The sequence below is a fragment of the Dendropsophus ebraccatus genome, chromosome 12, assembly GCF_027789765.1.
Source record: "Dendropsophus ebraccatus isolate aDenEbr1 chromosome 12, aDenEbr1.pat, whole genome shotgun sequence".
NCBI lineage: Eukaryota > Metazoa > Chordata > Amphibia > Anura > Hylidae > Dendropsophus > Dendropsophus ebraccatus.
Window position 1 is genome coordinate 15,060,762 of NC_091465.1, and position 12,595 is coordinate 15,073,356.

The window sequence follows — 12,595 nt, forward strand, 5'->3', positions numbered from 1 at the left end:
GTACACAGTATGTAGTGTTACACTCGGTGGGCACAGTATATAGGGTTATACCCTGTGGACGCAGTATGTAGTGTTATACCCGGTGAGTACAGCATGTAGTGTTATACCAAGTGGGCACAGTATGTAGCACTATACCTTGGGTACACAGTATGGAGTGTTATACTCGGTTGGCACAGTATGTAGCACTACACTTGGGGGGCACAGTATGTAGTGTTATACCCTGTGGGCGCAGTATATTCAAATGGTCTGTGTTGGATATAGAAGAAAATAGAAAGTGAAAGATTGCAGTCAGAGAAGACGTCTCCTGTCAGTCAGTGAATGTACATGCTGGCGGTGACTGATCAGTCCTGTACAGGTAAGATCTGCAGTCAGGTGACAGCTGGCAGCACTCCTCTTTGGTAGATACTTCTGCCATTGCTCAGGTCATTGGAAGGTGCAATTTTTGTTGTTTTACCTAATACAAATTTACATGGCATCTGCTTGGTGCTGGGTTTCTATACTGTACAACCTGACTAGGCTGCACATGTCTGTAATACTGAGCGTGCCCATATAGATCTATAGGATGAGTGTAATATGAGGGGGGGTATATAGTGTATCCGTATGATCCAGGTAGGGAACATGTTAAACATTTGACCCACATCTGGATTTGTGCTGTAGAAGACGTCTTACTACATAGTTCAGGCTCTGATCTTAACTAGTACAATATAGCAGAGCTGACAGTGTGCAGGATACCCGGCTGTACATGTGAGCAGGAGGGAGGACATTGTGGGACTTAGTACCTCCCAGTGACTTCCTCCAGAGTCCGGGCCTCCTCCGCCTGTGCCCTGTGCACAACTAACAAATCCGGCCCTGGGGAGAATGACGGAAAATACTGAAGATTCCTGAGCAACAAACAGGTGACAAACTCTTCTCTGTGCTGGATGGGGAACACCATAGGGTACAGACTGGCAGGATCAGGATGGGGAACACCATAGGGTACAGACTGGCAGGATCAGGATGGGGAACACCACAGGATACAGACTGGCAGGATCAGGATGGGGAACACCACAGGGTACAGACTGGCAGGATCAGGATGGGGAACACCATAGGGTACAGACTGGCAGGAGCAGGATGGGGAAGAGCATAGGGTACAGACTGGCAGGATCAGGATGGGGAACACCATAGGGTACAGACTGGCAGGATCAGGATGGGGAACACCATAGGGTACAGACTGGCAGGATCAGGATGGGGAACACCACAGGGTACAGACTGGCAGGAGCAGGATGGGGAAGAGCATAGGGTACAGACTGGCAGGATCAGGATGGGGAACACCATAGGGTACAGACTATCAGGATGGGGAACACCATAGGGTACAGACTGGCAGGATCAGGATGGGGAACACCATAGGGTACAGACTGGCAGGAGCAGGATGGGGAAGAGCATAGGGTACAGACTGGCAGGATCAGGATGGGGAACACCATAGGGTACAGACTATCAGGATGGGGAACACCATAGGGTACAGACTGGCAGGATCAGGATGGGGAACACCATAGGGTACAGACTGGCAGGATCAGAATGGGGAACACCACAGGGTACAAACTGGCAGGATCAGGATGGGGAAGAGCATAGGGTACAGACTGGCAGGATCAGGATGGGGAAGAGCATAGGGTACAGACTGGCAGGATCAGGACTGTATACACTGTATGGTACAGACTGGCAGGATCAGGACTGGATACACTGTATGATACAGACTGGCAGGATCAGGATTGGGTATACTGTAGGTTACAGACTGGTAGAATCTGGATTGGGTATACTGTAGGGTACAGACTGAAAGGATCAGGACTAAGTATACTTTGGGGTACAGACTGGTAGGATCAGGACTGGATACACTGTATGGTACAGACTGGCAGTATCTGGATTGGGTATACTGTAGGTTACAGACTTGCAGAATCAGGATTGGGTATACTGTAGGTTACAGACTGGCAGAATCAGGATTGGGTATACTGTAGGTTACAGACTGGCAGGATCAGGATTGGGTATACTGTAGGTTACAGACTGGCAGAATCAGGATTGGGTATACTGTAGGGTACAGACTGGCAGGATCAGGATTGGGTATACTGTAGGTTACAGACTGGCAGGATCAGGACTGGATACACTGTATAGTACAGACTGGCAGGATCAGGATTGGGTATACTGTAGGTTACAGACTGGCAGGATCAGGATTGGGTATACTGTAGGTTACAGACTGGCAGAATCAGGATTGGGTATACTGTAGGTTACAGACTGGCAGGATCAGGATTCGGTATGCTGTAGGTTACAGACTGGCAGTATCTGGATTGGGTATACTGTAGGGTACAGACTGGCAGTATCTGGATTGGGTATACTGTAGGTTACAGACTGGCAGTATCTGGATTGGGTATACTGTAGGTTACAGACTGGCAGGATCTGGATTGGGTATACTGTAGGGTACAGACTGGTAGAATCTGGATTGGGTATACTGTAGGGTACAGACTGAAAGGATCAGGACTAAGTATACTTTGGGGTACAGACTGGTAGGATCAGGACTGGATACACTGTATGGTACAGACTGGCAGTATCTGGATTGGGTATACTGTAGGTTACAGACTTGCAGAATCAGGATTGGGTATACTGTAGGTTACAGACTGGCAGGATCAGGATTGGGTATACTGTAGGTTACAGACTGGCAGGATCAGGACTGGATACACTGTATGGTACAGACTGGCAGGATCAGGATTGGGTATACTGTAGGTTACAGACTGGCAGGATCAGGATTGGGTATACTGTAGGTTACAGACTGGCAGAATCAGGATTGGGTATACTGTAGGTTACAGACTGGCAGGATCAGGATTCGGTATACTGTAGGTTACAGACTGGCAGTATCTGGATTGGGTATACTGTCGGTTACAGACTGGCAGAATCAGGATTGGGTATACTGTAGGGTACAGACTGGCAGTATCTGGATTGGGTATACTGTAGGTTACAGACTGGCAGTATCTGGATTGGGTATACTGTAGGTTACAGACTGGCAGGATCTGGATTGGGTATACTGTAGGGTACAGACTGAAAGGATCAGGACTGAGTATACTTTGGGGTACAGGCTGGCAGGATCAGAATTGGGTACAAGCGCACATTTGACTCTGCGCATCCCACACAGAGCGGCCTCTTATCTGTGCTTGACCTTATCTGATGATAGTTGGAGGTGAATGATCTCAGGCCATGTGGCAGAACCAGTTCTTAACCCGCCTGTGATACGCCGGGCACAATAGGGCGCAGCCGCTGTCACCTTGGGAATGACGAAATGATTCACTTCTATAGAGGGAAGCGATGACTTCTTCCTCTGTTATGTGTCAGTCTGCTCCGCTCCGCTCTCTGCTAGTGTGAGTATTCCATGCAGATGTGTAAGAATGCTCACAGCAGCACAGAGTGTGTGAGGAATGATTGCATTATAAATCTTTATCTGAAGCATTATAAATCTTTATCTGAAGCAGGTAACAGGTACAAGATAAGTATGAAGGTAATGATAGTGAGGACAGAGCAGTGTGTGACGGGGCAGTGTGATGATGTGAGGGGGATATGGGTCTGCAGGATCCTCCCAGGAGCACAGAGTATTTCAGGAGAGTGATGATCTTGTGAAGAAGCAGTGACTTGTCAGCTTGTGATGGCGGTATTATAGTATCACATCGACCTGTATATTTCCAGCTGGATCCCATGTGCCTGGCATGTCACTGGAACACACAGCACAGCATGGCTGGATAGAACGTGTGAAAGAGGCATCTAACACGAGTGTGAACGCAGCCCTATACTGCCCCCCTAGCTCACTTATTCTGACACCTCTGTGTAATATTTGATCTCTCATTTGTGTTCTATTATTTACAGGACATTATTCCTACATGGTTCAACCAGAAGATTACACAAAGAGGAATGTCTGGTAAGTCAACGTTCAACATCTAAAGAGATAGGCAGATATAGCTTTTAGGGTTTCGGGAAAGCTGGGTAACAAATCGCATGGAGGTGTAATAGAGACATTTAGGTACCTGGGAAAGCAGGGTTGCACTTTATGTACTGGATGGCACAATGAGTGTAAACAAACAGTTGCACCAATGCTATATAGCATATATATACACATACAGATAAACAGACTGGCATTTTGGACTCAGCTTTTGGACTCTCTTCCTTCATTGCTTACCTGAATTTTGAGTTTTTAGGGTTAGCGCATAGAGAGATATCAGGTTGTCCCCTGCCGAATATGGACTGAGGAGGTTTTCTTCGTTTTTTTTTTTTTTTTTTTGGGGGGGGGGGGGGGAGCAGATCTCCGGCTTTATGACTCTGCAAATTGTGATGGACCCCCAACTCCTATACACAATTAATTTAAACAAAGAACACAAAATAAAGACACAACACATTGTAATCAGGTGTAAAATGGTAACAGTTTTATTGAAAATTACATGACACTGAAAAAAATGGAAGACCCTCGACTCACAAAGAGTCACCCTCCGGCCCTCAGGCGAGGAAAAACCCCCTGTGGAGGAAACCTCGAGGGAGTTGCCCCTCTCCTGGGCTTAGAGGGTTATACCAATATAACAGTTTAAGAAGGTGTGTGAGAGATCTGGCTGCCATCTGTCACCTTATTAACGGCTGGGTGGAAGTACCTTTTCTCCCAGATCCACATCCTCCTCTAAAGACTTCATTAAAGGGGGTAGTCTAAAGCACACAGACCCTTTTTCCCTGCTAGAACCTCCAAATTACATTACCAGTAGGAGAGAGTAAAGTAGTCAAGCTCAAGGTCCTTAGGCACATCCAAGATGGCACTGATTCAGGCAGGGTGCCCTTCTTTTATGGAACTTTCTTTATGACATAAGTAATTGTCCTCACAGCTCATGGTTGCCATGGTGCCTACAGTGAGCGAAAGCATTAACCCTGTAATGACTGGTGATGCACTTTACTACAAAGGTCGCTAAACACTTAGGACACCAAGAACACTAAATAATAAGAGCTGTAAATGTGAGATACTCGGGACCGGCCCTGTAACCAGCACATACCCCCACATACGGCCAAAGAGGGACACATGGTCCCTTACACCACACAAATACAACCTGCACACACCCTACAACCGCTCTGTCACTGTCAGTGACTGAGCTACATACAGCGTCTGCGGTTGTCATGGTGATGCTGCCACTAAACATGGCCACCATTTTGCAGAACCTTGTGCTATTGCCCTTACATCATATGGCGGAAGCATGGCAGAAGGACTATGTGTAAAAGAATCTTCGTGGGCAGTTCAACAGCAACTACAGACACCAAGTGTTATCCTCGGCACCTGCTATAATTGCATCAGGTCTCCTGTATTGCAAAGATTAAAAGCAGTGGGCAAGAATAGCTGCATGCTGGGGTAAAACCTGCAACGCAGATCACCTTTTCTTATGGGCTTTGATTGGTTGCAATGTTAGGCCATGTTCACACTGTGTATAACACTGGTTGTTCTGTGACCCGGCCGGGTCACAGAACGGCCAATGTTAATGAAGATCACCCCTGCCGATACTTCAGTATCGGCCGGATGATCTTCAGGATTTCATATCACGACCGTTGGTGCAAATTGGCCGTGATTAATATGAAACTTACATAGTGTGAACATAGCCTTACACTGCAACAAGTATCTCCCTGGTGACGTCTTCTCATGTCTCATATCACAGTCGTTTACGTCTCTCTCTTTTTTGTTTTTAACCATCTCGCCCAGGTCATTACTCTTCCATGCAGAATCTTCTAGAAAAATATATTCGGTTTATTGCTCCAGCATATATAGTATTAGGCCTTTTCTTTGCTCCCATATATTAGTTAAGACCCCTCTCTTCCCCCATACGGTAGTTAGGTCCCCTTTGTGCCCCAGTATTGTAGTAAGGCCCCTTCTGAGCATCCATGTAGTAGTTTTATCTCCTCTGTGCCCACATATAGTAGTTATGCCCCCTCTTTGCATGCATACAGTACTTGGGCCACCTCTGTGCCCCCATATAATATAAGGACCCTCTGTGCCCCCAATTGTAGTTAGGCCCCTTTGTGCATATATATAGTAGGAAGGGCCCTAATAGGTAACATCCCCCCTGGTAACTAACCCCCTCCCCCAGTAGGTAGTATCTATCATGTAGGCCTCCTCGCTGTAGGTAGTCCCCCCAGTAAATGGTATCCCACATATAGGTAATTCCCCACCCCACCACTGAAGATAGTTAGCCTCCTGGGCCCTGTAGTAAGCCTCCACCTGTAAATATCATCCCCCATAACGATACCCTCCCCCCCATGTAGGAATCCCCCATTTGAAATATAAACAAAAAACACCTATAGTCACCTGTGTCCTGCAGTCCACTGGTGTTTCCTCTACTTCCCGCTCTGGAGGCAGCATTTGAGTGACAACACTTGAGCGTGACATCTCTGGAGGAGAGAGCAGCAGGGATAACACTGTCTGCATCCGCAACATTATCTCTCAGGGTGGGGAGCCAATGGCTCCTCGCTCTGTCAGTGCACCACATTTAACTGTAAGTGTTCATTACGAGGAGCAGGAAGCCCAGGCCCTTGTTTTGGCCCTGCCACTAACACCATGGATGAGTGAGTAGCTCTATCACTCATCCGTCCCAATATTGCCTCATGTAAGCAGTCTGGCGGCATGCACCCACTGATCACACATAGCTAAGGCCGGCTATAAGCATCATTACAATGCTATGAAAAGGCTGGGTATTAAGGGGTTAATTGCTGGAGTTAGAACTACCACTCCCTCTGACAAACCAGGCCCCTATGTGTAATATAGCACTCTATCGATTTTGTTAGTCGTCATGCTGAATACAATGCACCATAATTAGATGTAAAGGGAATAACAGCAGCTGCTAACACAATTATAGGACCGAGACTGGGACTACATCCAGAGAGTGCAGATACACTGCTTTTATTGTACTCCAGAGATGCACATACATATACTCCGATAGATATACATATACTCTCATACACATACATATACTGTAATACACATACATATACTCTGATAGATATACATATACTCCCATACAGTTACATATACATATACTCTGATCGATATAAATATAATCTGATAGATATACATATACTCTCATGTACATTCATATACTCTGATATACATATACTTTGATAGACATACATATACTCTCACACACATACATATACTTTGATCGATATACATATACTCTCATACACGTACATATACTCTGATATATATATATACAGTATGTATATATATATATATATATATATATATATATATATATATATACTCTGATAGATATACATATACTCTCATGTACATTCATATACTCTGATAGATATACATATACTTTGATAGACATACATATACTCACACACATACATATACTTTGATCGATATACATATACTCTCATACACGTACATATACTCTGATATATATATATATACACAGTATATATATATATATATATATATATACTCTGATAGATATACATATACTCTCATATACATACATATATTTATATATATATTATATTCTTATACACATACATATACATACACATTTTCCACAGTACACTAAAATGCTGTGAACATACACTGGATAAGCAGGTAGAAGCAAGGAGCTGTGAGATCTGCAATCTAAGGAGGACACTATGAGGAATATGAATACTGTTGTGGATGTGTATGACCTGTCCATAGCTTCTTCTTTCATCTGTAATTTTAAGGAACTATTTTTTTCATTTCCATAGGTTTTGGGAAATGGGTCCGAGGGAAAGTAAAATCAAGTCACCCCCCAAGACTCCTACGAGATCAGATCGTGGGAGCGGAGCCACTGCCATGATCGGCCGCCGCAGTATCCCAATGAGGACAATGCAGCCATCGGGCTCTGAGCCTGTCCCTGTGTGGCCGGAGAGGAGCGTGCGCTGGGAGAGGCGGTATGACGTCTACATCTGTCACAGCAGGGAGGACGCCGACTGCTCCTATGCTATGGAGATGCTATCAGACCTGGAGCAGCAGCCGGAGAAGTTGCGCTGCTTCCTTCCTATGAGGGATATGTTGGTGGGGAGTCCTGTATCCTCAGAGATGTGCAGCGGCTTAGAGAGCAGCCATTGCTGGGTGATGCTGCTGACCCCGCATTTCCTAGCTGATGACTGGTGTAAATACCAGATGCACCAGTCCCTTGCGCAGGCGCCATGCTCCGATGGGCGCTTAATCCCGGTTCTGATTGGGCTGACATTTGCACAGTATCCACCGGAAATGAAGCACATGTACGCCTTCATGGGAGCGCTGAATGATTCCAGCGTGTTCGCTAAGGTCAAAGGAGCCATATTGACATGTAAGTACAAAGTTACCCCTCAGCTTTATACATCTATGAGTGATGACAAGCTATGTAAAGAGCTGCGGAATAATTTGGTGCTTTATAAATGTTATAATATTATTATTATTATTAGCCAGCACTAGGGGGAGCTCTTACTGAGCTCAATTATAAGTCTGTCTTCATTATTCTGGTGAATATATTGTTTTTTTAACATTTATACATTGCAACACGGCCTCTCTGCTGCCATCAATGGCTGTGTTGAGAACTGCAGGGATGCACAAGTTCTGTCCCATCACAGTTGCCTATCGCTAGCACCGATGCATGTGGCAAGTTAGCATCAGAATAGACATTACACTTGGGGAAGCTGTGTGCATCACAAGCATTGTAGCCAGGCACAGTGTAACAGGACGAACAGGAATAACTCGCTTACCGCTAGCTTTCCTTCACTGTGCAGCGGCTGTAGCGCTAGTGACACAGGCTGTTTCCTTACTGTAGGGAAGGCTCAGTATCTGAATGCAGCAACGCTAGCGATATGTAACTAGCAGGACCAGGATATGAGAAGTCCTGCAATTCCCGACACAGCCATTGGTGGCAGCAGAGTGGCTAATTCATATAGTTCTTAATTCATTGTTCGGTCAATGACCACATAGTGTACAGGCAGTGAAGTAGCAAAGTGGCCGCAGCAAACCATGAGGCCCCCCAATCCCGTAACCCTGGTCTTGGTGGTACTCTTCCCTCCAATCATCCCAGCTGTGAAGCACGGGGGAGGGGGCATTGGAGTTACTTTGCTGCCTCAGGGCCCAGATGCCTTGAGATAATTGAGGATATAATGAATACATAGGGACAATATAATTAGATTTAATGCAGTATGTCCTGCAGGAAGTGGTGTATTCTCTTCAGTCTGACACAGCGCTCTCTGCTGCCACCTCTGTCCATGTCAGGAACTGTCCAGAGCAGGGGAGGTTTTCCATAGGGATTTGCTACAGCTCTGGACAGTTCCTGCCATGGACAGAGGTGGCAGCAGAGAGCGCTGTGTCAGACTGGAAAGAACACAGCACTTTGCAGAGTATGCTCAGTCATGTTTACCAGTCATGTCATCATCTAGGTGATACATGCGCTTTAAACAAATATTTGCAACTTTCTGCATTTTCAGATCTAAAAAGGATGATAACTGTTACAAGTGACCAGATTCCTGCATATTCACCAAGTAACAGGACCCCTGAAAGTAGAGAGAGCTCCGAGACCCCTGTAGAAACCAACCAGGAGGAAAGCCCAGTTACTAAGGAGAGCACTAGTGACATGTCCTCAAAAAGCCAAGAGATCCAGGAGACCATCAGTGACATCTCCTCAAAAAGCCCAGAGATCCAGGAGACCATCAGTGACATCTCCTCAAAAAGCCCAGAGGTCCAGGAGACCATCAGTGACATCTCCTCAAAAAGCCCAGAGATCCAGGAGACCATCAGTGACATCTCCTCAAAAAGTCCAGAGGTCCAGGAGACCATCAGTGACATCTCCTCAAAAAGTCCAGAGGTCAAGGAGACCACCAGTGACATCTCCTCAGAGATCCAGGAGACCACCGGTGAAATGTTCTCAGAAATCCCAGTGACTCAGAAGACTACCAGTGACATGTCCCTAAAAAGCCCAGTGACCCAGGAGACCACCAGTGAGATGTTATCTACAAACCCATGGACAGAGGAGACCCCCACTGGAGTTTTATCAAGAAGCCTATTGTCACAAGAGAGCGTCAGTTACAAGTCCTCAGGGTGGTCAGTGACCAATGAGACAACCAGGGAAGTTTCATTAAGAGGCTTTGGGTTAGAGGAAACCCTTGATTATGTGTCATTGGGAAGCTCTTTGACTGGACTGGAGACCACCAGTGAAATGCCAATAAGAAGTCCTGTCATTGGACAGATGACCACCATTAACATGTCCTCTAGAACCTCAATGATGGAGGAAACCATCAGTGACATGTCCTCAAGGAGCCCAGTGACCCAGGAGACTCCTAGTAAAGTATTGTTAAGAAGTTTAGTGTTAGATAAGACCACCAGTGACTTGAGAAGCTCTATGGCCACACAAGAGAACACCAGTAACGTGTCCATGATAAGGTCTGTGATCGGGCTGAAGACCACAAGTGATGTGTCCTCCAGAACCCCAATGACAGAAGAGACCAACAGAAGCATAGTGACCCAGCAGACTACCAGTGACATGTCTATGAGAAGCTCCATAATCAGACAGGGGACCTCCAGTGATGTGTCTATGAGAAGACTGACTCAAGAGAGCAATAGTGACATGATCATGAGAAGTTCTCTGATCAGACCTGAGACCACCAGAGACATGTCCTCAGGAAGCCCACTGACCACCAGCGACATGTCCTCAGGAAGCCCACTGACCACCACCGACATGTCCTCAGGAAGCCCACTGACCACCAGCGACATGTCCATAACTAGTTCTAGGCAAGAAACCTCCAATGAGCTGAATTTGTCCCCACCACTTATCAATAATACAGACATCTGTACAGACTGCATCGCCCCTGCCCCCAAGGACTCGTTCAGCAGGGAGTCACGAATTGACACAAGTGATTCTGGTGTTTGGTCAATGACTATGGACCTTCATACAGACTGCATGAGTGACGATGAAACAGCGAGCATGCACTCACACAGTCGTATGGATGAGCTTACATGACGGAACTCTACTACATGTCCCCAAAAACAGTGTTTTCCAAACTGCTGTCCCAAATGAAACCTAAAGCCAGGTGCTGGGAGCGGCCACACAGAGGTTATTAGAGGACGGGGCTACTTTACATAGGACGCCTCATAGACCAGTTAATAATCTATAAACAAGCAACTTTCTTGTTGGCTTTTGACACATTTTTAGCTTTTGTTTGATCTTAAGTAGATGGAGGGGTAGTCTGGCTCCGCCCACTTTACGTCTTACAGTTTCTAGGGGGCGGTCCAGACTACTCTACAGCACCCAGCTCTGCTGCAGAATATTCTCCAGATCTTCTGCACACTACATTATGGAGCTGCTGCTCCAGGCATTATTAGTAGAACATAAGACTGGAGCGCCCCTTTAAGATTTTTTTATGACTGTACTGACAGTGTATGCTGTAATAAAGCTGCTATTTATATATCAGTTCTCACATTGTGTCCATCGGTATAGATTGTTATTAGAGATGAGCGCAACTCGAGGATGCTTGAGTCCGATCATTCAGCATTTGAATACCGGTGGCTGAAGAAGTTAGATGCAGCCCCAGGGAGTCCGGGAAAACATGGATATAGCCTATGGCTAAGAGATGCATCAAAGGCTGTCAGGGCATGATGGGAGTAATACTGTATGTGGACAGTCTCCAAGGTGATGATCAAGGAGACTAAACCAGCACTCACATAATGGCTGCAGAATCTTCCAGAATTAGATGGGAGGGATGACAGGGAGACGTGGTGCACCGTGCAGATTAGTGTGAGGCTTTATAAGCTGGACACTGAGCTGAGACATGTCACCGTGTGACCGCAGCCGCTGCTAATGTGAACCCTGGAAGATTGTGCAAGCATTACGTGGGAGCCGGCCCGCTGCCTCCACCCAGTGTTCCTGAAAACCCCTGAAACACTCTGGTGGTTTTCTAGAGAATATTTCACTTTCTATCATGTGAGGCGGGTGTGGACGAAAGGGACTTTTCTGCATCACGTTCTATTTTAGGCTGTGAAGGTTCCGGATCCGCAGCATCAGTGAATCAGAGAACGCTACAAAAACAGAAAAATGAGCCTTCCAAAATATATGTGTCATAGCTCCTCTATGCGTCATCGCTGCTCTATAGTGATAGGAAGTATACCCAGTGATGTCACAGCTCCTGTATAGTTATAGGATGTATACCCAGTGATGTCACAGCTGCTGTATAGTGATAGGATGTATACACAGTGATCTTACAGCTCCTGTATAGTTATAGAATGTATACACAGTGTTCTCACAGCTCCTGTATAGTGATAGGATGTATACACAGTGATCTTACAGCTCCTGTATAGTGATAGAATGTATACCCAGTGATGTCACAGCTCCTGTATAGTTATAGGATGTATACCCAGTGATGTCACAGCTCCTGTATAGTGATAGAATGTATACCCAGTGATGTCACAGCTACTGTATAGTGATAGGATGTATACCCAGTGATGTCACAGCTGCTGTATAGTGATAGGATGTATACACAGTGATCTTACAGCTCCTGTATAGTTATAGAATGTATACACAGTGTTCTCACAGCTCCTGTATAGTGATAGGATGTATAC

The 12,595-nt window shown here is 45.9% G+C and overlaps 1 protein-coding gene across 1 annotated transcript; it reads left to right on the forward strand.

Moving 5' to 3' along the window:
* The first annotated feature begins 798 nt into the window (after positions 1 to 798).
* Positions 799 to 11,261, forward strand: TIRAP (TIR domain containing adaptor protein). Its single transcript, XM_069947301.1, has 4 exons — positions 799 to 896; positions 3,877 to 3,928; positions 7,750 to 8,336; positions 9,472 to 11,261. The coding sequence occupies exons 2-4, from the start codon at positions 3,891 to 3,893 to the stop codon at positions 10,998 to 11,000; spliced, it is 2,154 nt and encodes a 717-aa protein (XP_069803402.1). The 5' UTR covers positions 799 to 896; positions 3,877 to 3,890; the 3' UTR covers positions 11,001 to 11,261.
* Positions 11,262 to 12,595: the final 1,334 nt, after the last annotated feature.